Source organism: Chiloscyllium plagiosum, unplaced genomic scaffold, assembly GCF_037043375.1.
Source record: "Chiloscyllium plagiosum isolate Xiang-an unplaced genomic scaffold, Cpla_swu_hap1 HiC_scaffold_28, whole genome shotgun sequence".
Classification (NCBI taxonomy): Eukaryota; Metazoa; Chordata; class Chondrichthyes; order Orectolobiformes; family Hemiscylliidae; genus Chiloscyllium; species Chiloscyllium plagiosum.
Window position 1 is genome coordinate 19,110,540 of NW_028270166.1, and position 22,952 is coordinate 19,133,491.

The 22,952-nt window shown below is 39.3% G+C and overlaps 1 protein-coding gene across 1 annotated transcript in view; it reads right to left on the reverse strand.

Moving 5' to 3' along the window:
- Nucleotides 1-580: 580 nt before the first annotated feature.
- midn (midnolin) overlaps nt 581-22,952 on the reverse strand; it is a 28,643-nt gene continuing 6,271 nt past the window's right edge. The window contains exons 5-8 of the mRNA XM_087976022.1: nt 12,696-13,082; nt 11,073-11,190; nt 10,359-10,643; nt 581-3,597 (exon numbers count right to left, since the gene is read on the reverse strand). Of these exons, the coding sequence (XP_087832148.1) occupies nt 3,335-3,597; nt 10,359-10,643; nt 11,073-11,190; nt 12,696-13,082 (1,053 nt within the window). The 3' untranslated portion in view covers nt 581-3,334. The remainder of the gene's footprint in view (nt 3,598-10,358; nt 10,644-11,072; nt 11,191-12,695; nt 13,083-22,952) is intronic.

Below are 22,952 nucleotides of genomic sequence, written 5' to 3' on the forward strand. Positions count from 1 at the left end.
ATAAAGCCTTTTCATTAAAATATTACTAAGATCAAAGCCAAATTGTTAAGCAAACAAACAGTTAGGTGTTAGTTTACCTTGGTCTCTGTCAGTATCTTTTATTGAACGGAAGTAGTTTCAGGTGCAGTCAACCTTTTCATCAAAAGATGGTTATGAATTTTTCACAATGAGTGGAGACTGGGCTTGAGTTTGTGTAGGGGTGAATGAAGGAGTGCACAGTCTCTAAAGGTAAGACTTCCTAAAACTACAAGTTTCATATTAGAGGAAAGATTTACTGAGCCAGAAGATTCCAGGTTTCTGCTGAGTAACCACTAAGAATATAAAAGCAAAGATTTTATACCCAGCAATTTCCTTTCCAATTCCAGTCCAACATGTCTTTTGGAAAGTACATACACGAGACTATCAAGTAAAGAGTCTAACTGTGACAAACTGCATGATAATGTAGTCTCTCAACACTACCTTGGCTCATAATGAAGAGAGACTAACCGGCAGTCAGTGTCTTCAAGCACCAGGGAAATAAAATTGGAGAATAAAGAATGTGTAATTAAAAAAAATACAAAACAAAGAACAAGACATATGATTATCACCAACATTTGGTCTTTTATTATTATTTATACCTGTGGAGTCGTTTTTTTTCCAATGCTATACAAAAATCTAATACAAGTTTGTACATGTTCAGATTACCACATAACAACCAATTACTGTATGTCCCACAAACCATTGTCAAGTCCTAATGATACATGCATGTAAGTTTATCTACATACCAATACATTATAATTTACTGTTTTCTGCTTCATTCCAATGCTCAGGGTGACAGTGTGCCAACCCTTTTGTCTTACAAAGTGTGTAAGGCAGAGGTAAATGCAAAATCCCAAGTGACAATAATAGTTTGGTTGCACTTAACTAATCCCATCCCAAACGAACTACAAGGCCTGTTCCAAGTCACATTGAAATGTATTGCTTAGGATATTGGAAACCGGTACAGATTCCATGGAGGAAATTGCATCAACCCTGGCCATGTTCAAGCTGTGATGTTGTTTTTCCCCCAAACTTTCAAATGCACAAATAAATACCTAGTTCACAGTCACCATTTTGGTTTATAAATTAATACAGTCACATTTGTGCTACACCAGCCTAGCTAGAACATTGTATTTTTTTTAAATTGGCTACAAGAATACAGAATATTTAAATGAGGTGTTCATACATTTAATCCCCACCAAATTGGTGAATTAATGCATCTTGACGTTTTTCTTTTAAAACCAGGATAGGGGCACAATGGATAGCACACAATACAAAGTCAGTTAAATATATATGTATATATATAAAAAACCTACAGTAAATACGAGCAGGAGGTTCACAAACAGAAGAAGTGGATGTTACAGTGTGTGCCTAGTCACAACGGTACAGGACAAAACAGGGATCCGGATGGCAAATCCCAAGACATCTGGATGAAAGAATGGAGTTAGCTTGGAGAAGTGTTCCGACATCTTTTTGTACAGTAGCGAGCATAAACAGGTTTCAGTTCCGAGACAAAGACAAGGAATGCAGTGACAAAAGGAAGACAGGGAAAGAAAAAAGAAAATTGGCCTTTCCACAGACCATAAGAGCACAGGTGGAAGATGTGAAGAAATATCCCAGCTGGTCAGGCCAAGGACACAGAAGTAGACTTGGGAACAAAAAGGCACTTGTGTACTGATAAGGAAGAGACTGGGTTGTGTAATATTAGGTCATCACAGTATTGCAATGGTAGGACCTTGGATTCCTCATGTTCTGACTTCAATTGCAGTTGTGGTTCCAATGCCACATAAACCCAATTATATAAAAGAAAATTAGGTACATGCTCTGCACACACTACATTTTGCTCTGTTTAGCAATCCACACTTAAAAAGTTTGTTCCAAACTGGGCTTCAATAAGAGTTACTAGCTAACACATGCAGCTGAGTGTATGGAGCCATTTGGTGACAACAGCCAATATCAAGTTCTGAATTTAATAAAGAGCATGTAGGCTTTTGCAGCATTTGACTTAATATCCCCTAAAGCACACATGCCAAAATACAAATTTGCTATATAAAAAAAAAGGGAAACTCTGGCTATTGCCTCAAAATTAAAACTTGTACCATTGGACTTAATAGATAACACTTGTATTGTGTAGAACAAACAAGTATGAGGTTTTGTGCAAACCAAGGTCCAGATGATAAGATTTACCTTTGCTCCCACGCCTAATTCACTGCCCATTGCCTGGACTTCACTGAAAGTTGGACCAACATGGCTTACATCTGCCCGCAAGCCAAAATGTGGTATGTAAAATACAATAAAGAGAGACAAATTGAATGATGGATCTTGCAATTTATCTACAGTCTACACCAGCTAGTACTGTACTACAAGTGTACCTCAAATGACCTGGCTCAGTTGTGTAAATAAAATGACAAAAAAAAAAAGGGCATTATTGGGCCTCGCCTTGGATAGATCCACCCCTTCCCTCTCCCCAAAGCAGGGTTTAAAAAGTGACAATTTAACACCACACTTCCCACAGAACAGCTCTACTTGTGCCAATGATTTAAGCCTTTTCTGTCTGACACTGGCCACCATTAATGTGATGCAGCGCACCCTTTAGCCTCTTCTGCAAAATCCAGAGCTTCATCAGGGCTGACACACACATTGCCATGTACACATGCAGTCACCATTGGACAAACTTGCTCAAAAATGAAAGCTACCTGCTGTCACACTTTAAAAATTGTGCAAAATTTCAGTAACTGAATGCTTTGAGTGTGTCGGTGAACAATGCTACATAGTTTTTTTTGACAAAAAAAAGACTTCATTTCTTTTCCATCCGATAAAAGTGTAGTACCCCCATTGGCCTTCAAATGAAGCAAAGAAGATTTTTTGTGATTGCAGCTCTCCTGCTACCTTCGCGGGAAGAACAGTGCAACCATGGCAACAAGCTGCTTTATAGTGCAGCTGTCACCACCATGAGGAAAGGCATGCTCATGTCCAGGCATGTCAAGTCTTCCATAGTCTCCATCATAATTGACCATTTCGCAATGCAGCCATTTACTCATACTGCAGACACATCAACTGCCGTTTGTCAGATCCACTTAATCCTGTGACTTCTTTCCATCTTGAGCTACACACTGCATTCTTTGTTTTTTGTGGGAATTAAAAAGTTTTTCAGGTGTACAGTCCTGATTTCAGGAGACCTCGTGCTCGCTCGCTCTCCCCCCTCTTCATCTTTCCTATACTCCACCTGCAAATCTCCGCAAGCTTGCTCAGAGTACATTGGGTCTCGGAAATCAAAAGTGAAGTCCTGCACGTTACCCTCCCTTGCCAGGTAGGTCTATGCCACAACAAATTCAGACTTTATGTCAGCTTTGACTTCAGGCTTCCATACAGAGTCCTCAAAGTCTAAGTCTAGACTGCCATCACTAGATACGCTGCTGTTGCTATTCGTCCGGCTGGACTTGCGATTGGGCAGCCACTGGTACGGTGCCCTGGCATCGCGCCGGGCCTTCCTGCGCATCCTCTTCTGCTGCATCAATAGCTGCAGACGCTCAACTTTGCAGCGGGTTGCACGGTTTTCCGTCTGTCTCAGTCTGTCACCTGCAACAGAAACAAAAAAACAACTTAGCAAATTTCAAGTTTTGACACTGAGAAAAATCAGTCACTTTACAAATGAATGGGAAGGTGTTCAAATCCCTGTCCATTCTAAAATGGACTAAACTTATTTCGTGGGGTCAATCCACGAGAAAGAAAATCTCTTGATATTTTGATTGATTATCCATGCACAACAATTCAAAAGGTTAAGCAAATTACCCTGGTCACTTACAAATACTTCTACACAAGCACATGAATCCACAAAGACTAAAGTTGCCATAATTTAAAGTCATTCTGTTGACTTTATTCTGGATCTACAAATTAAATTTTACAAGTTTTTGTTATTAATTCACAACCTTTGAACTCTTGAATTTGCTCACTTGTTGCCTTTAACTGCACATTGAGATTGAGACTAAAGGTTATGGTGGAAAACAATAGGATTTCTTACAACTAACTAGCCCAGGAAGAGAGTTAAAAAGCCAGTCACTAAATGAGGGTGCATTCATCACTGCAGACCAAGACAGTTTAAAGCTCTGGTTTCACCCCATTGAATGAAATTAAATAATGCCAGGACGTAACAGGAGATCAATCCTGTCTTTGAGACTGATGGGAATTGTATTGATTAAACATCAGTGCCAGTACATTCATTCATTACCATGGGAACAGAGAGCTAACAGTTATCCCTATAGATCTTTCTTTAACAGAACACACAGTTAATGGAAATTCAAAACAACCAAACTAGGACTCCCAATGTCTCAACTCCACTAAATGTGCTTTTAGCTTTCTGTGCAGAGAGATCCAGAAATGCATGAGTAGCTAATTCCAACTTATTAAAATTTGGGAACACAACAGTTTTCAATTACCTTCAAGAAAACAGGATAAAATTAAGAAGCACTTACCAAAACAAAAGCAATGCAAATACCTCTTTCATGGGATTACTAACATCTAAATTTCTAACTCCATCAGTCAGTACCTTTGCTAGTTTAGAGAGTCACAGTAGCACAGGAGGTCTTCAGCCCGTTGAGTCTACGCTGGTCCCAAGAGTAATTGATCTTGCTGATCCCAGTTGTTGAAATGCTACAATCACTATATAATTAAGAGATGGCCAACCAACTTTCCTGCTCTTGAGCAAAACCCAAATGAGTGCTTCTCAAGCATTGCATTTGTAATTATAAAGCAAAGCCAAAATTGAGCTACAATGCTAACCAAATGGTTATAAATAGTCTGAGGTTTTCTGTCAGAGCTCACATATCTAATAGCCAGTTGAAGGAGATGCTGAAATAGAGTAATTACTCAGAGCACCCTAGGAACTGTTGCGTATTTTAGGTTATTGAACATGCATAGTACTAGAGAGCTTGTGTCCCCCACCATGAAACCCTGCACACAGCTGCAGAGAGTTTGCTGCTGTCACAACAATCTATACTGACCACAGGAAGTCCAGTGACAGTTGGGAAAAATCTAGCATCAGCTTTCCCCATTGCCCTGAAAACTCCCAAAACCTCCTACCTATTTCCAAATAGTAATATTATTTTACACTCTTTTTAAGAGAGAACAAATCATAATGACAAATCCCAGTTTATCTCACCAAATAATAACTCTAATACATGAACTTATTGACAATGAACATTGCTCAGCTAATGGCAGAGATTTATACAGCACCTGATCTGACATTTATAACCAGTGAATTATCTTTGACTTGCAGTCACTATTTCATTGCCAAATGCAGCAACCAATCTCCACACAGCAAGAGCCAAATGAATGACTGGATTGAATTATTCACGATTGGTGGCGTTGCTCATGAGAAAAATTACAGTTCAAAGCACCCAGTCCATTCCTTGCATTTCACATGATCACTCACATTTATCTGTATGGTAAATAGGATCTTGGTTCAAAACATGCAAACTACAGTAGCTGCTATTGTGCATTGTGTGACTAAGCCTCATACAAAGCAAAGTCAGAGTCAATGTCTACTCTAATTAATTGGCTGATCTTGACCATGTTGATATATTATCCAAATTAACAGAGCTTTTACAAGAGAATCCCTCAGCCAAACCACTCAAGTGGTGCAGACTATTGCATCTTCCACCTTAGGCTATGGGAACTACTTTACAAAAAAAAAATCCTTAATTATATATAATGGCAACTTCCTTACGGTTACAAACCACTACAGCTGCTGCAACTCCTGTCAGAACAAAAAACATCAATTAAACCCCAGTGCTTACATTCAGCTGTTGCTAAAAAAGCCATTTCCTGTTTGGCTGCTGTGGGTTTAAAAATACCTGGCAACCTCTGATAACGCATAACTAAGCCAACACCTGATGACAAATTAACAAAAAACCCTCTGACCCACCAGGAATCAGAGGAAGACTAGAATATTCTCCAGTATTGCCTAAAAGGCCAAGGTCCAACTGGTTCTCAACAACAAGTTCATTGTCTGCAGGCAGAGGAGTAAACTAAATAAGTCAGAGCTCTCCATGTGACCTAACTGCACAATGTGCAAGTCCATGAATATATGGATGGTGGTAGAAGGCGAAAGGGAAGGAATCAGTCATTTGATTTATGACTTTATTGTACTTTTGTCCTGTTAAGTGCATTTGTACTCAGGCAAGAAATAAGCCCAATTACTGTACACTGTGAAACCATTTAACTTCACCATTTAACGGGTTGAACACAACTACATTCTTTAGTACAAAAGCACAAGGTGGAAACCACAAGGTATAGCACAGCTAAACCAAACGCAGAGCTTGTGCTCTCCTCCGTCTTCCTGTCCCAACTGCCCTCCTCCTCCACCCACACTTCCCCCACACCCTGTCTGTGCAAACCACCTTCCTTTAACAACTGCTACTGCCTCTGTGTGGGTGGATAGAATGCAAATACCGAGAAGCTATTCCCTGCAGGCTCCCCTACATCTGCCAAAACAAAAAAAAAGTTTTAAAAAAATGCTCCATTGTTCCCCTTCATTTACGGTTCCCATCTCGACATGCCTTCAGTGCACGCACAGACACATTAGAGGCTGGCATAAGAAATGCAAATTTGGGACCAAATTAGCTGCATTTCAACTGCTAAGTCATTATTTTTCTATGGAATACATTTTTTAGGCAAATCATCAAGACTGGGAACTTAGCTTTTTTGCTGCAAAAGGAGCTACTTTCTCTTCCTTATTCTATTATTGCAGTTTTGCAAATATGAGCAAAAGCATTTCTACTAACAAAGCAATTCTCAACAGTGCAGCCCCTTTAGATCCAAGGCATTGAATTGCTTTCAAGACCACTTCTGCAGACTCTATAATTTCCATTTAAAGGAACCTTGGCATACATCTGAGCTGCAAGACTCAATCTACAGATGCACAATTGTTTTAGTATCTTAAAAAAAGTGTTAGTAGAGCCTTAATTCTCATGTTGACCTATGTATGTAGCATGGGCAGATGATTCCCCACCATTATATAGTCTAAATCACTCATCTGTTGTGTTCAGGATATAAACATAGCCTCATGGTCTACTCTTACCACAGGCAGGAACTACAAGTAAATATACTAGGAGGGGAGGGTTAGGTTAATTCTATTTACATGAGCTGGAAAGAACCTACGAACTTGTAGTTGTATATCATACTAAGTGCAATAATATTGGAGCAGTTTCAAAAATTGAATGTTCATACCAGAATAAACACACAGCAACCCTGAAACAATCCCATTTATGATAACATGCGCAGCCATGCAAAAGGTTTTAACAGAAGTGGTGCAGCCAGGTGAACAGCAAAAATGTGAGGGGAAACATTGCTGGCTGATTTGTCCAAAAACAGCAAAGCAACTTCCAAAAGGCTTTTGTTCCACTGAAAAACAGATTTAAAAGAATCCTGGCTCATTGAGTGGACATGGTTGAAGTTAGATCAGGGAACAGTGATTAGATGACATGCAAGGGTTTGTATTTGCTCCTTTTAGAAGGCTAAAAACCATAGAAGTGAAGAAAAACAAGACAAAATGTTTGGGGTTGGAATAGGAGACTTTGTAAGTGTCTGGCGTTTACTGTAATTGGAACGTAGGGAGAGCGGTACATATTAGAATGGAGGTGCAATGATCACAGGAATTTTTCTAAAGAGCAAGGCAAGACAGATTACAAGGTGAGAGGGGGTTTAAGCTGAAGTGTAGATCCTCATACATTTGATCACAAGCTTTTACCACTAGCCTATAAAATATGACTGACAGACAGACATTCCTGAAGTATTAATTCTTGACCCAACTTAAGATTTCTAACAAGTGATGAGTCGCTGAAAAGGAATAAAGCATTAAGTGAAAAATAAAATCCTAAATTTTTGAAAGTAGCAAAAGGTAATGTTGGAAAACTAGATTTCTATTTGGAGATCAAAGATGGGGAATGTTGATTGACAGGAGGTCTAAGAATGGAGTGACCAAAATTAGAGAATGGCATCACAGAAGTGTCACCAGCTGGGCCATATGCAAACAATTCAGACAAAATACAAAGCTCAGACTTAGCATTAATAGAAATGGGAAGAGAAGAGCACATGACCTTAGTTTAGATTTAGGCTACAGTATAACCAGTGAATACTCCGATTGATAGCAATAAACAATTGGGTTCAGAACTCATTCTATAAATATAGAAAAAAAAACTGTGGTTGTGACTGTGCTGTTACTTTGACTGTAAAAGCATCATTGTAAAAATCTTTCAAGAGGGTTTAAATTATTCATGGCTGTACATGTTGCAGTCAATGGCCTTTCCTCCAATTTCCTCATTCCATTCCAAACTGCTGACCTCTTCTACTACAGTGTCAGCCATTTCCACATTTGTCTGAATAGTGTTGCCTTGTTTGGACCGTTCTATAGTAAATACAAACTACAAAAGACTCCATGCTTTCTACAAGAAGGAAAAGAAACAACAAATTCCCTTTCATAATTTCTTATTTACTACCAGTGGCAATACACTGAATGATGTACTTTCAGCATAAAGTCACAGACACATTAAGACGTCTTCCTCTCACTTCAAGTGACAGATGGTTCAAGAATCCTGATAATTATAGCTATGGAGCCTAGGAACCTTCAGAAGCTGAAGTTTCAGAGAGGGAGGGGGGGGGGGAAAAAAAAAGAAAACCAGGTACAGACAAACCCTGTTAATGACCATTCTTTAACGCTGCTGTTTTCCCGTGGTACCCATTCTCACTAATTCTTCAGGCTCCCAAGTGACATTTGTTCTTTCTGGTTTGAATGCATCAACAGCTGCTGCATCACAAGAAAAGCACATGCTATCATTACTGACTAGTATTCTCTGCCTAAAGCAGCCTTTGGTAAGAATATATTGGAATAAAAACTGCTAAGCACAGAACATTGAGGAACATCCTGCCCCAAGCATCTAAAAGCATGTTCAAGCAATTTAGTCAGTACTGTTTCAACAAGTTTCCTCTCTGAGCAGCAACTGAGTCCCTCCCCTCCATTCAATCTTTCACTCCTCCCTGAAGTTACCAATTCAACCTGAGAATTGGTAACTTCAGTACCTTAACCAGCAACTTGCTTTTCACATGCAGCTGTTGTAGAAATTGATATAGTTGTGAGCAAGGCCAGGCATTTCTCACAGTCTGCATGTATAAACCTGCAGAAAGGCCAGTGGCATTGCAGTCAGAAATAAACACTGTAACCAACTTCATTACTTTGTAGGAAAGGGATGCTGACATTAACCAATGAAGCACTGAATACAGATAAACTCAAATCTCTTTTTACATAGTTCAGAGGTATGCCACGTTTTTATATTTTATGCAAACTATATTTACATGCCTGCAAGAAATTTAAGAATCTGAATATTGTTCTGGATTTTCCTGCACTCCCAATGACATCATATTTATCCAATGAGTGACTGGAATTAGAAGCTCCTACGTATTTTCTATCCAGCCCATTCTGAGATGATAAAACAGCTCTTGAACAGGAGAGACTTTAACATGGGCCTTCCAGTCCAGAGGTACGTAAAATTACCACTGCACTCCTTGAGACCTACTACAAAAAGCAGTCTTTTGATAACAACTTAACCTAGTTTTCTAATCAACATAAACAGAGATATTACATTTCACTGGTGCAGCTAGGACTTTAACCTGGGCCTCCCCAGTCCCAGGGTAGGGGCACTACCACTGTTTCCAGCTAAAACTGGCCTCAGCCGGAGGTACTAACAAGAATGCCACACAGCCACTTCCACAGGATTGGACTACATTGATCTCAGCTGGCAACATGCTTATACATCAGCCATTAGCAAGAGGGGGTAAGGACTCTTGTGATGCGGTGGTAGTGGCCTACCTTTGAGCCAGGAGACCCAGGTTCAAGAGCCACTTGCTCCCGCCGGTGTGTAATAACCCAACACAAACTGAACAAAGGGCTCGGTGGGAAAAGTAATCACGGTGTGCATCAAGAATGCAATTTGACCAGAAGTCAATGCTTTGAGGATGAGACTGCAACTTGGGAGAGAAGAACTGTCCAAGTTGCAAAACAAATTCACTGCTCTACAAACTTGCTACCATATTTCTTCAATTACTAACAGTAAACAGGACACTTCTGAACTGCTTCCTTGGCACTTTACAATGTTTTGTGGTCAAGAAAGAAATCATGAAAGGTTTATTCAAAAGAAAGTACTTGCAATGTGAATATTTCATTGGTTCATTCCATCCAAATTGAAGTGAAATTAGTGAAAGGTTTCATGAATCAGATCCCCACTTGGAGCAATTGGATTTTTCCAGAAGATTAAGCTCAGATTCCTTAGCACTGGCTGATGACTCACCACTTGACTTGCACATCCTGATCTGACTCTGACACTGGACGAGGGAATGCAGTGGTTGCTGCATTGTGTCTTCGGAGGTAGTTTTGTTTGAGCAGCCGGGGGAAGGTGGCGAAGGTGACGGCGTGTTGGTGGCGCACTGCGTCTGACAACGCAGCTGTGTGAGGGACTGTGGCATCCCCTGGTAGTGACGGGTTGCACTTAGCAGGTCGTTCAGGATTTGCAGGATTGTGGTGATGTCACGACGGGGTCTTCCAGTGCTATCCTGGCAGTTTGGATGCAACGTGCCTGGTTTGAGAAGTAAGACAACAAAAAATTGAGAATGAATATTGACAAACCACAATTAAGCCACAACCCACCAGAAAGCAAGAAAAAAACAAGAGCATTTCCTTCTGTTCCTGCAGAACAACTAATTAAATAATTTCGACTGCCACAAACAGACAAAGGGAACAGGGAAATTTTCTCTCCAGATTCCATGTGGCAAAAAAAAAAGGCCTCATTATGATAAGAAAAAAAACTGCAACTTGTTATAGGAAATTTATCAGAACAAAAAAAAACAAATCCTGTCAGGAGGAGTTAAAGCCAAAAAGCTGTTCTGATGCAAGGAACAAAGATCTAGTTATTTTCCAATTGCACCCCATCCCCCACTCCTCTACCAACTTGTACCTATCTTTCTCATTAAAAGAATTTGGAAAAAACAGATATATTTTGAATTACCTGAGAAGGTTCCTGAGAAAACCCCAGGGGCATGGTTGACAAAGCTCTCAATGATGGCACCTGGCTTTCGAGACTTGCTTGGAGCTGTTGGACTACTGCTTCTCGTACTGCAGTCACCCTGGAAAAAAAAAGCAGTAATTATTTAATGCCACTTCAATTGGCAAGACAGAAAGAGAGAACTACACAGATACATGTTCAGAATGTAAATTAATTCCATCTTTCAATTTTTCCATTTTTTTCCCTTTCCCAATAATGTTTGCTGAACTGACATCTTTACTAATTAATGCACAGAAAATGAATGATAACTGGAAGTCACACTCTGGGGATCATAGTTAAGGATCAAAAAGTAGCAGTTTTTCATCTACAAAGCACCAGCTTGCTCTGTACAACCCATTAAGGCTTTATTTGTGGGTAACACTTTGTATGCCATTCTTCAACAGAATGCCAAATTCAGAACTGGAAGAACCGAAGATGTAGAGATAAGCGAGGAATGGTACGTGTCCCTTCTTCCAATGGAAGGGAGTTTCCTGCCTTGGTTACAGCATGACTAATTGCGTTGCTGCACTCAATCTGGCACCTTTTCCCACAACTGTTTTTTAAACACAGTCTGAAGTATTCAACTGTTAATCTGGCCAAACAAAAAAGGGCAGACCCATGCCAATGCAAAACATCACCACCAGTTCAGAAACCACATTCTCATGGATCTAAGGTGGTCATTATAGCTAATAAAAGTGACAGATCAGGAGTACTATAATAGACTATTTAATTTCAACTCAGTTAATGCTTTTGGCAGGCAAAGCCTAAAGACAGCAGATTATTCCCTGAAGATAATCACTGCTGACACTCAGGTTCCCAGTGATGGAGACATTAATAAAGCATTCAGCCATCCTTTTTATGTTTTGAAGCAAAGGGGACCCTAGTAGGCCAGTTATTACATTTTTAATCAGGCACCTTAAAGTTCTTAAATGCAACATCAATCTTAAGCACTAGAAGTGTGCAAGACCCATATGTTACAATCAATTTATTTCATGCAGAAGTTCAAACAAAGACCAGCAAAAGGAACAAACATTGCTGGACAGATCACTGAAGGGTGGGAAGAGGAGATGAGAGAAATAATATTTAAGTAAAATTTTCCACCCTCGCTCCCACCCGCCAAGGAACTAGGGATGTGTGTTATAATCAACTTGTTCCTTTCACAAAAGAGAAAGGACCAATTCTCCAACCCCTGTCTACCAGCATCTACATTCCTAATCTCTCCTCAAAAGTTTAAACTGATGCTGCAATGCAGATCCATAAGTTATCTACATGCAAGAGTGCCTGTATTCTATTGACCCCAGGGGACATCATGGGATTAGGCAGCATCAAAGCCCCCATGGGAATTTCCAGGAGCATTTAACAGACAGCAATGAGGACCTGGAACAGATTCAACCCTCTTTGACCCTTAAAGTAGGGAAATTATTTTCAACACTCCCAGCTCAGGAAGTTACGAGTCAAACTTTGGGGTGAAAACCATTGCAACCGCACAAAACCAAAAGGGATAACAAGCTTTAAGCCATGCCTGTTTTGTAGTGGGCAGAACTACACAGCCTACATGCAGAATGGAGACTCCATGATCCGTCATACCTCAGTGCATGATGGAGAAGCAACGTTGTGGCTGCTTGTTGATGTGGTGGCTCCATGTGACCTGAACGATCCAGCAGTGACTGAGGGTGGGCGTGCTGTGCTAAAGCAGGTTGCCGCAGCTGCAGGGCCTGGGCTTGCCATTGTTTGCTGGCAGGCCGATATGTGGTTACAGTTTGAGGCTCCCACAGTTTGCCTGTGAAGTCCTTGAGCATTCGTAAAGCTGGGTGCCGCTGCCCCACTGCTGCTCTCCCGACTGGCTATCACATGCCTGTGCTGGAGCTGGCTGCCAGCCTGCTGAGCTGCCAACTGGAGCTGAACAAACATCATATGATCTCCAACCCGCAAGGCAAGTGTCAAAGGTGACCGTCCTGACAGAAAGTCATTGACCTGAAATGGTAAAAAAAAACATGCTTAATGCTTTGAACTGACTCAAGATACATTTCCTTTCATCTCTGAAAGGGTTAGAGTGTTGCAGGCTTAGCTGAAAGACATCAATTCTAGGTTAAGTTCTATCACATGGCTTCAAATCAGATGATCCAAATTTGAATTAGCTTAATTGCTCCAAAAGTGGAAACATCCTTAACAAAATTATTCAGGAGAACTCTCGTTTTAAAAATGAAACTGAACAATTAAAGTATAACAAATTCTGTGCAGATGCCGCACAAAAGTAAAAACTTATGTCAATTCACAACAGGAAAAGGTACAACTAAGATTAGTCCTAATGATACAGCAGTACAAAGCATCAGGACAATACTAAAAATGTTAGAGGAATGAATCCTACTGTATAATCTCAAGGAGACTTTAGTGGTAAACTTTTACTTAGTTGGCAAAGCATAGTTCACGGTTCAGTGCAGGGAATTAATTACTTTGCATCTTTTTTATGTAACAGTCAAAGATGACAGGGAAGCCTTAAATATTTATGCACTCTACTTTCAATTTCTGACAGAGTTCATAGAAACCAAGGTTTGGGATACAGCTATTTAATATTAAAGATGCTTATTCCCGTTTTAACCATTTAATCTACTGCACATGGCAGAATACTTTTCAAAAAAAGAGATTATTATTAACAGTAATTTTAGCTGCACTTGAGAATTATTGCTGCTTGCTGAATGTAATGTTGAGGGCTATTAGAATTATAATTCTTGAACAATTTCTAAGAAATGCCTTGTTTTAAGCAGGTGACCCTTTCCTGGCTTCCATGAAAAGGTGGCAACTGAAGTCCAGGTTTTAGATCTGTGGTTACCAACACCTTGCTGTTTGATCAGCCTGGTAGGCCATAAAAGGGGAAAAAGAATTACAACTCAACTGGATACTGCCTTCACCTGATGTCCACGCTAGAGCTTTACTAAAACAGAAATCACTACACAGCAAGCAGATGGATCATGTTGGTTCACCCACTCTCTTCCCTCACATGGGGGGGGGGGGGGGAGGAGAGAAGAAAGTGCTACCATCCACTGCAATACCCCTATCAGCAATATAACAGAAACCACCTAATTTGGGCCCATATCAGGCAGTTATTGGAATTTTCCTTGAGGTAGACACATCACTCATTTTCAAAATAAAATGCGATCAAAGCTGATGAGAATCTCTGCCATCAACTACCAACAAAGAAAGCTTATCTTGGTTTAATTTTCTGCTCGAGGGATGCAACTATATGAATCAGTGTGAGACAAAGGCTTTCTGTCCTTCAGTGTTTATCAACATTTTTGATTGTAATTAATTCTGTACGCTTTAATGTGAAAATTCACCTGCTTGGTGCTGCCTAGCCCCTGTAGCCTGCACTCTAGGGAGTTAATACGAGCACATTGTTATATACATCTGTAACTCGTCTAGTTAAAATTACCCAACGCCTGGCTGCAGTAAGCTCGTAGAGGCTCAACACTGCATCACGGAGAGTCAGATGATACCCATTTTGATTTTATATGCATTTGGAATTTGTTTTTACCCATAATGTACATTTACATTTCTTACTTGCATGATTAGAATCATAGTCACACGCATTTGAGAACTGGACTTCAGGAATTAAGCTATGAAGAGATTGCACAAACCAGGCCTGTTTTCTCTAGAATTCGTAAAGTCAAGGGGCGATCTGTTCAAGGTATAACTAGGGGGCACAGTTTTGACAATGAGTGCTTTCCCATTCAGAAGAGATGTTATTAAACACTTCTATACACAAAAGAACGCTGGTTGTTTGGAACACTCTCCCATAAAACAAAAGTGAATGCAAGATCAGTTGTTAATTTTAAACTAGAGATAGATAATACCTTTTGCTGAGCAAACATTTAAGGGATACAGGCCAGAGGCAGATATATGGAGCAAGGCCACAGATCAATCATCGTTTCACTGAACAGTGGAATAGAATGGAGAGGCTGAATGGCCTCCTCCTGATCATATTTAATTGACCAAAAAAAGGGTGGAGTGGGGCTAACAACAGTATTAGCTATTTATTCTGTGCGGTCTTCAATATAGTCTGCGCACTAAAGCATTGGTGAAAGCCAACAAATGCCACAAAATAGGTTTCTGTACAAATTAGTTCTTAAGTATCATTAATAGTGACATCTCTAAAAGCAATCAAATCCTCCACGTTCTTCACAACACTAAACAAATTTATAAATTTGTGCTGTTTCCAGTGTCCCACAACGCTGCACACCAATGTGGTTGTAGTTTAAAACTTCATAGCTAACAAACTAGCAGGTAATCTAAAGAATGGCAATACATCTCTGACTCCAGAACCCAAGCAGCTGATTGTTAGGGAAACCAGGTGGCTAAAGATCGGAAACTTAATCCGCTTTGACAGAGCAACGTCTGTCACACACGGACATTTGAGACAGTGAGGCCCATCGCAGGTGCACACTGGCAACTACCAGAGGTGAAGCAACGTTTCAAAGCAACCTTGTGGCACATTCTTTACATCCTTTGTGAATAGAGACAGAGGTGAATTGAAGGCCTGTTTTCAAATATTTGGAAATGGAGCAATCTCTGGAAGACATTTATTCTGAAATATTGATTTTATTGAGAGAGTGAAGTTGCAGAAACTGATATCAAAGATTTAATCTTTATTCAGAAATAGGTCTTCTGAACAGTCTAATAAAACAAGCCTTTTGTACAAAGCCTGGCACTAATTTTTCAGTTACTTTTGAGGCTTTTTTTTAAAAAAAAGTCATCTTATTTGAATAAAAGTATGCAATAAATATTTATCATATCCTCTTGACATAAAAGCAAAATTGACAAATCAAGTTAATAGGTTTTATTCAGGATTCACAATTACTCCAGCATTTGACAATGCGTTGCTCCTACAATTCTAGTGCAATTGCTCACATTACCCTTTCATAAAAACATGCTGCAACAAGTCATACACTAGCAATAGGGAGCGATAATGCTGTCACAGTCTGGTGGGTCTCTAAAACAGACTGCACATATATACACACATACACTGCCTTAACCATATATGGTGATGGATTCAACCTCCTCAATGAATCTGAACAGCCCTGCAGCAACTCTTATTTGCTGATTCTACTTTTCTGGTTGCTGTGGTCTCTGCTTTCAAGAGCTAAATCCACTAATCATTCAAAAACTTTATCTATACAAAGAAGGAGGAAATTTTCTTGGGCAAATAATAAAACATTTTCAGACAACTATTTATAAAAAGGCAGATGGGCTTGGCTCACAGCTAAGAACCATATACTCAACTATTTACAGCATTTTCTCAGTTAGCAGAAATTTTAAAAAGGAGGCTGCAAAAATAAAAAGTTCTCAGAACCAGATCATTTATTGCACATTATCTCAATTCTAGGAAATCAACAATTATTTCTTTCATTAATAGCAGAATTTTTGCTCTGGAGATTTAAAGCCATGTGATTTGTAAAAATTTGACTTACTACCTGATTAGTTGTTTCTCAAAAACATTCATCAGGGTGGCTCACTGGTTAGCAATGCTGTCTCACAGGCTCAAGTTCGATTCCAGCCTCAGGTGACATTCTCCCAGTGTCTGTGTGGGTTTTCTCCCACAATCTAAAGGTGCGCAGGGTAGGTAGATTGGGCAATTTAGCATGGCCACACTGCTCAGAACAGTGCAAGCTAGATAGATTAGCCATGGGGAATGCAGGGTTACATGGATAGTTTAGGGGGCCTGGGTCTGGGTAGGATGCTTGGAGGGTACATGTGGACTGATGGGCATACATTCACAGTAAAAGCAAATAGGTGCTTTTACTCCGAACTCAACACCAGTCATTTACATAATTGTATCTCATACTACCTATTCACCAATATATACAAGTAAACTTTGACCTAAAAATTGCGGTTCGCATTCGAGGGCAACTACTGCTTAAACCTAGTTTAAAGTAAATTCAAGCCTAGTGGTTTCATCCTGTCTGTATTCCTTCCAGCAGTGCACATTCAAGTCAGTGGCATACATATTTGTTTCTTTACACTGCAAGGAGGAAAACAATTTATCAAAATAACTTTAGTTTCTAAGCAATAAATAAGCCAAATAATGGTTTGTATACAGCTTTTTTCCATTACTTTAACATAACTGGAAATGCTAATTCATGGTGATATAATTCAATAAAAGCCATCCAATAAGCATCACAGTGGTCAACAACAAAACCCTTTTTGTTGGAATTCTCTTTGGGGGAGGGGGGGGGAAAATTCCATGTGGTACTGTTTATAATCAAGGAAAAACTGTTTAAATATACAGCACAAGGTCAGAGGAAACACAGGCCCCACCTTTGCACGACCTTCAGTTCAACTGCAACCCTAGAGGACAAAGTCTGACATTGCTGAGTTGCATAAAAACACTTCATAATGTAGTGAGGATTTCAGTTCATCACCTGGCCTATGCTTCCCAGGCTGGGCAGTGATTCAAGCAGTCCAAAACTATAAAAATGATTATGCAGTGAGCTCTCCTAAATATGTATCAACTGGGATCCTTGAGTGATGCTTCCAATATTAGAATTAGTGACAATGGCACACCAATGAAAAATGCTCAATGCTTCTGTGGGAACAACCTAGCTGGACTGAGGGCTTTGAGTACAGCAGCAACCAGGAAGATATATTTTTTTTTAAAAAAGTGAAAAATGCATAATAAAAAGGTGAGAATCTAAAATCCCACAGGGTTGGCTTTACATTTCTAAAAGCAATATAAAACAGCCAAGCATTCAAAAAGCTAAAATGGTCAACCCATCAAAATAAGCAAGAGTTGAACACTCCTTGTACTCAGACTTACTGGAATGAGCAATGTCATTTCAAGACATCCACCCCAGAGACATCGAATGGATGATTAAACCCCAGCACTTGAGCTCAGTTAGAATTTAGATGAGGTGGGGGTGGGGTTAGTCTTTGCAAGCAGAGTTAGGAGCCTGGGGACAGATTAAGACAGCACAAAGAATGACTGGTTTTAATCCTAGCCAACACAAAAAAGATTGTCTTTTTTCCCCTCAATGCTGTCCCAGCCCCCACCCAATTTGTTAAACAATGATTTACTTAGTAAATGATGTGTCAAGGGATTGAAGGAGGAAATTACAAATATCTTTAACTTTTGCAGAAAAAGTACACTTTCCTGGCTCATTTGTGAATGAAGTGAAAACAAGCAATAATTTATGCCCCCAAATTCAGTTTTTGGTTTAATTGCTGCAAGTGAACTTATTTCAAATAGTAATACTACAGAAAGTGTTCGAATGCCTCCTGACCAGGTATAAAGTTTGTCTGAGTTTAAACTGATTCACCACCTACTGACGCTCTAGTGCAATGACATTATCTCTAATATCAAATAAAAATCACATTAGTCAAGTTGACCCTATGCTATACAGATCTCTTCTCTTTATTTAGAAGTTAAAATCTTTGGTAAGCAAGGAGAACAAAACTAAAATAACTCATTGGCATCTCGCTTTGGACTTTGGAAATGCTTTTGGCAAGTATTATTATTGTAATTGTCTGGACGTTTTCTTAAATCCAAACATTAGATTTTAAACCAAGTTATTTGTATGAAACATGCTTAATAAAATCTAGAAGTGAAGTGTGATTTATTGTTTTCTCATTGGCATTCAAACCAATCTTGGTTTAGAGATCAGCTTTCATCTTATTTTGGGGGTGAGAGAAAGAGGGGTGTAATACTCAAGTTCTTTCTGCATTGCTCAACAGCACTAATTGAAGTGGAAATGTCTCCATTTGCCATTCAGAATATTTAATTCCACTTCTAGGTTTGTGATGAGCTGGAGAACCCAAGTGGCCTGACCTTAACTAAACATGCAGGGTATAGAGATTTGCTACAACCTCATCACTCATCCAGTCCCTGCAAATCAAATCATAAAATCTCATCCCATCTGCTCTATGGAAAGGCCTCTGGAATTTGCAGCCCTTGGCCTCTTTCTCTCTTCCCTTCCCCCACTCCCAGTAGGGGATGAAGCTTATTTAGAATTCTAAGCATGCTGCTAACTTAAGAATGCAGGAACATATTGATTAAGTAATGTAGACCTATACAAATCCCAGAACAGTATAATGCCGGCTGATAAGGAACGCAGCATAACCTCCCTCTGCATCTTTGAAAGTCATCTTGGCTTTTTCAACCTACCAGCTGCCAAAGACAAACTGCAGGTTCTTTGAAATTTAAGATGCAGACTTTGACCCTCCTGTGCCTTTCCTTTTTTAAAAAAGAGAAAAAGCCAACCAGAAACAAAAACAAAAATGCACCATACGTAGCTGCAGTCATGATGCAGCCATTAGCTACCAGGTTAGTTAAGCCACCAATCAGCTCTTAATTGGTAGCAGGCAGACTCTAAAGCTTCTTTTCCTTATTCAAGCACAGTCAGTGAAAGCTTACACATACCATTGGGAGCAAAGCCTTTTTGACACCTAAGTTTTTTGTCCAGACGTCATTCCAAATGCACAAACACTTTGCCGAAGATACACCAGAATGCACATCACTATTTCTACAATGAGTGATGTCAGGAGAAGCATTTCATTTTTCAACAAAGCATTTGCCACAGTAACCACTAAGAAGCAAAATAATATGTTCGAGAGAGAATTCCTGGTAGGAAATTGCCACTGTAGTCCTGGCTTCATTCTATTTTGACTGCAAATTGCTCGAGTAGTAATCAAATTGCAAGAAAAGCATATATTTGCAGTCACAAAACGATGTTACTGCTAAACTACAGCCTTCTGAAAATTTGCTACTGACAGATCCATTTATAGAGGGCCCCACAGTTCACAGAAACTCATTTGCAGCCACTGTAATGCAGCATTTGTCAGTATGCAACCACTCAACATACAAGAACATTGTAACTCCAAATAATGTATTTTTCTTCAGTTTGCTGAGGAACTGCAAAGCATAGCAGCTTTTTAAAAATTTCTCCAGCAAGCTCAACATTAATTACGAGTTGTACACCTTTGTAGCACCTGCATTAAAATAAAATGCCTAAAAGAAAGGGCTAGGTCATAATGGTATTTTTTTTAAAACACCTTTTGGGGTGATTTAAAGAGCTATTTTCCTAATCTCAATTGATGGAAGGCTGTTCTCCTTTCAAAATATTTTCTTGGAATTCATATATTGAACCCATTCATTGTTTCCAGCTGCATTAAAATAAAAACCACAACCACAGGCCAGTGCTAACTGGATCTCGAAGGTGGTCCCCTGCAATCTAATCAGTCACGACTCAACCCACTTCACTCAAAAAAAGGCACAGTATCAAACTTTCAGACATCACGATTACAGATTCTCCATCCGCCTCAGATGTAAACCCATCAGGCATGTAGACTCGCCCCCGCATGATAACAAAAGAATCTCACATGCACCTCTCACTACCATATATAGATACCTTAAGGTCCAGAAATGTATTGCCACAAAAGGTCCTTCAGCTGCCTAGATACAATGCCACCATTTCAATGGCTCCTGCAAGATCCCATTCACTCATTGATGTCAGTTCAATTAAAATTTATAGCATTCACAGTGCATTAAAATGCATGGTTTGCATGTGCAATAGTGTGCAAGGTGGAGTGAATAATATCAAAAGAACAAAAGATGCTCAAAATTTAAATCATTCTATAGAGCATACTAATTAGCAATTGAACCGAAAGGCAACAGTTCCTGTGACCTAGCCTTAGCTGGAAGATCAGAAGCAAACTAAGGTCCCTGCAGAAAAGAACACCACTATGACAGTGGGTATGTCTTCATTTTTACAGCGCTCTCACTTTGACAATGTTAATTAGGTCAGGGCTTCAGGATGGAGTTTAAAACATCCTTTGTATTTAAAAGCATCATAAAAAGAAACATCACCAAAACCCCTCACTTATTTTGCATATATGCACGTTTGTCTCTTTTAACCTTGCATCAGAGTGAGCAATTTAAAATGCAGCATCTCTTAAATGCTATGATTCAGTGGAGTGCTCTATTCCCTGGCCATCATTAGCTGAAGAAAAGGAAAGAACTGCAGCCCACGTACCAGCACAAACTCATTTTTCATTCATACTCTGTCTGCTAAAAATAACCCTTACATGGACACAAACAGGGAAGACAAAAAAGAAATCTTGTATTACTTGAAAAGGCCACAGAGACTGGATATAAAAATCATATCCGGAGCCTAATTAAATGAATGTTCTCTGCACAATGCATCTTCCTACAGGATAAAAATATTCCATGATTAAACTGCAGTAGCAATGCCTTAACCAGAGCTATAATTTAAAAAAAAAGGGAAATATTTTCTAAAACATGGTCATTTAGAATGATGTTCTCTCCAAGAAAAAAAATGTTAAATTAGTCGTTTGTACAACACCTTGTATTCATAAACACCTTAAAGACTGTAAAATGTCCCAACCCACCTCTCAGAAATGTTAGGAAACTAAACATGACTCAGAGGATGTAAGGAAATATTATTCTAGTGAAGCTTGGTACAATGGCAATTGGAGTAGTTTGGGTGGGGTGGGGCAAGGGAAAGGGGGCACCTTAAGGGCTTGGACAGTTGGTGAGGCGATCAATGGTGGAACAACGAGGAACTGAGATATTCAAGATATTCAGAAGATGCACAGTGAGGTGTATAGAGCTGGAGGACTTATGAAATGAGGACTGACCTAACCTAATTGGATACTAGAGAGATTATAGTGCTGGGGGAAATAGTTGTGATCACATCTATATGAAATTGACAGTCAACTACACAATCATTCCCAAACAAATGGTGCAAAACCTTTGTATTGAGGATACCCTACAATTTGTTTATTTTAGGAATGGGCGATACAACATCTCAATAGTGACTAAAATGATATCAACATAGCAGCAGACTATTCAGCCCAACCTGTCCATACCAACATTTCTGCTTCACTCACACCTCCTCCCATCTTGTCTCAGCTAAAATCTGCAATTTGCCTTCTCACCTGACTTGCTTGTCTAACTTCCTTTTATATGCATCTATGTAATAGCAAAGGATATGAAGTCAAGGTGGCAAATGAAGTTAATGTACAGATCAGGTCTGGCATAACTGAAGATCGAGGAATGTTTAAGGGGATCTACCCTATTCATGGGATCATAAATACACCTTCCATAAAAGATGTAAACAACATTCTCTGCTTGAGCCAAATAATGGAAGCTATTTTTAAAGAAATCATAATAAAATGCTTCAATAATTTTTTTTAAAAAGTAGTAACCATCCATCCATTATATTACACTAACACAGTTTGTGCTGTTACATAGTGTACTGGCCAGTATCTGCAGTGGAAGCTTTGTTTGATTAGGGATTAAAAATAGCCTAACACTCAGCAGAATAGCCCCCGTCAACTGCATTTCACAGGAAGAAGTGGAAATGAAAAAACAAACAACTAGCGATAGTGATTTGGGGGAGGGGATTGGGGGAAAACGAAAGAGGAATGGATTGAGTTTAGTCAGGCAACAGATTTGTTCACAATACAGCTTTACAGAATTTGTTTATTTAAAAAAAAATGTTTTAAGTTACAGAAAAAAGTGCTCCAGACCAGCCATGTGTTAAAACGTCAAGGACTACATTAAACGAACCGGACCTTTGTACTTACAAAATTGTAGATGAAAAAGATGGTGTGTAATTGGGTACTTTACTAGATTTTTAAATGCTGTGCTATTTATACCAACCTTCAAAATTACTAAAAAGGTTTTAAATTTTATGTCCCCCAGTCAAAAGCATTGAAATGTGACTGAACTTGAATGAATGAAATGATTGATCACTGAACATTTCATCAACCGCAATTGGACTGATTTCATTTGAGAGAGAGCTAATTTATTCAGTAGAGAGTGTTGGACTC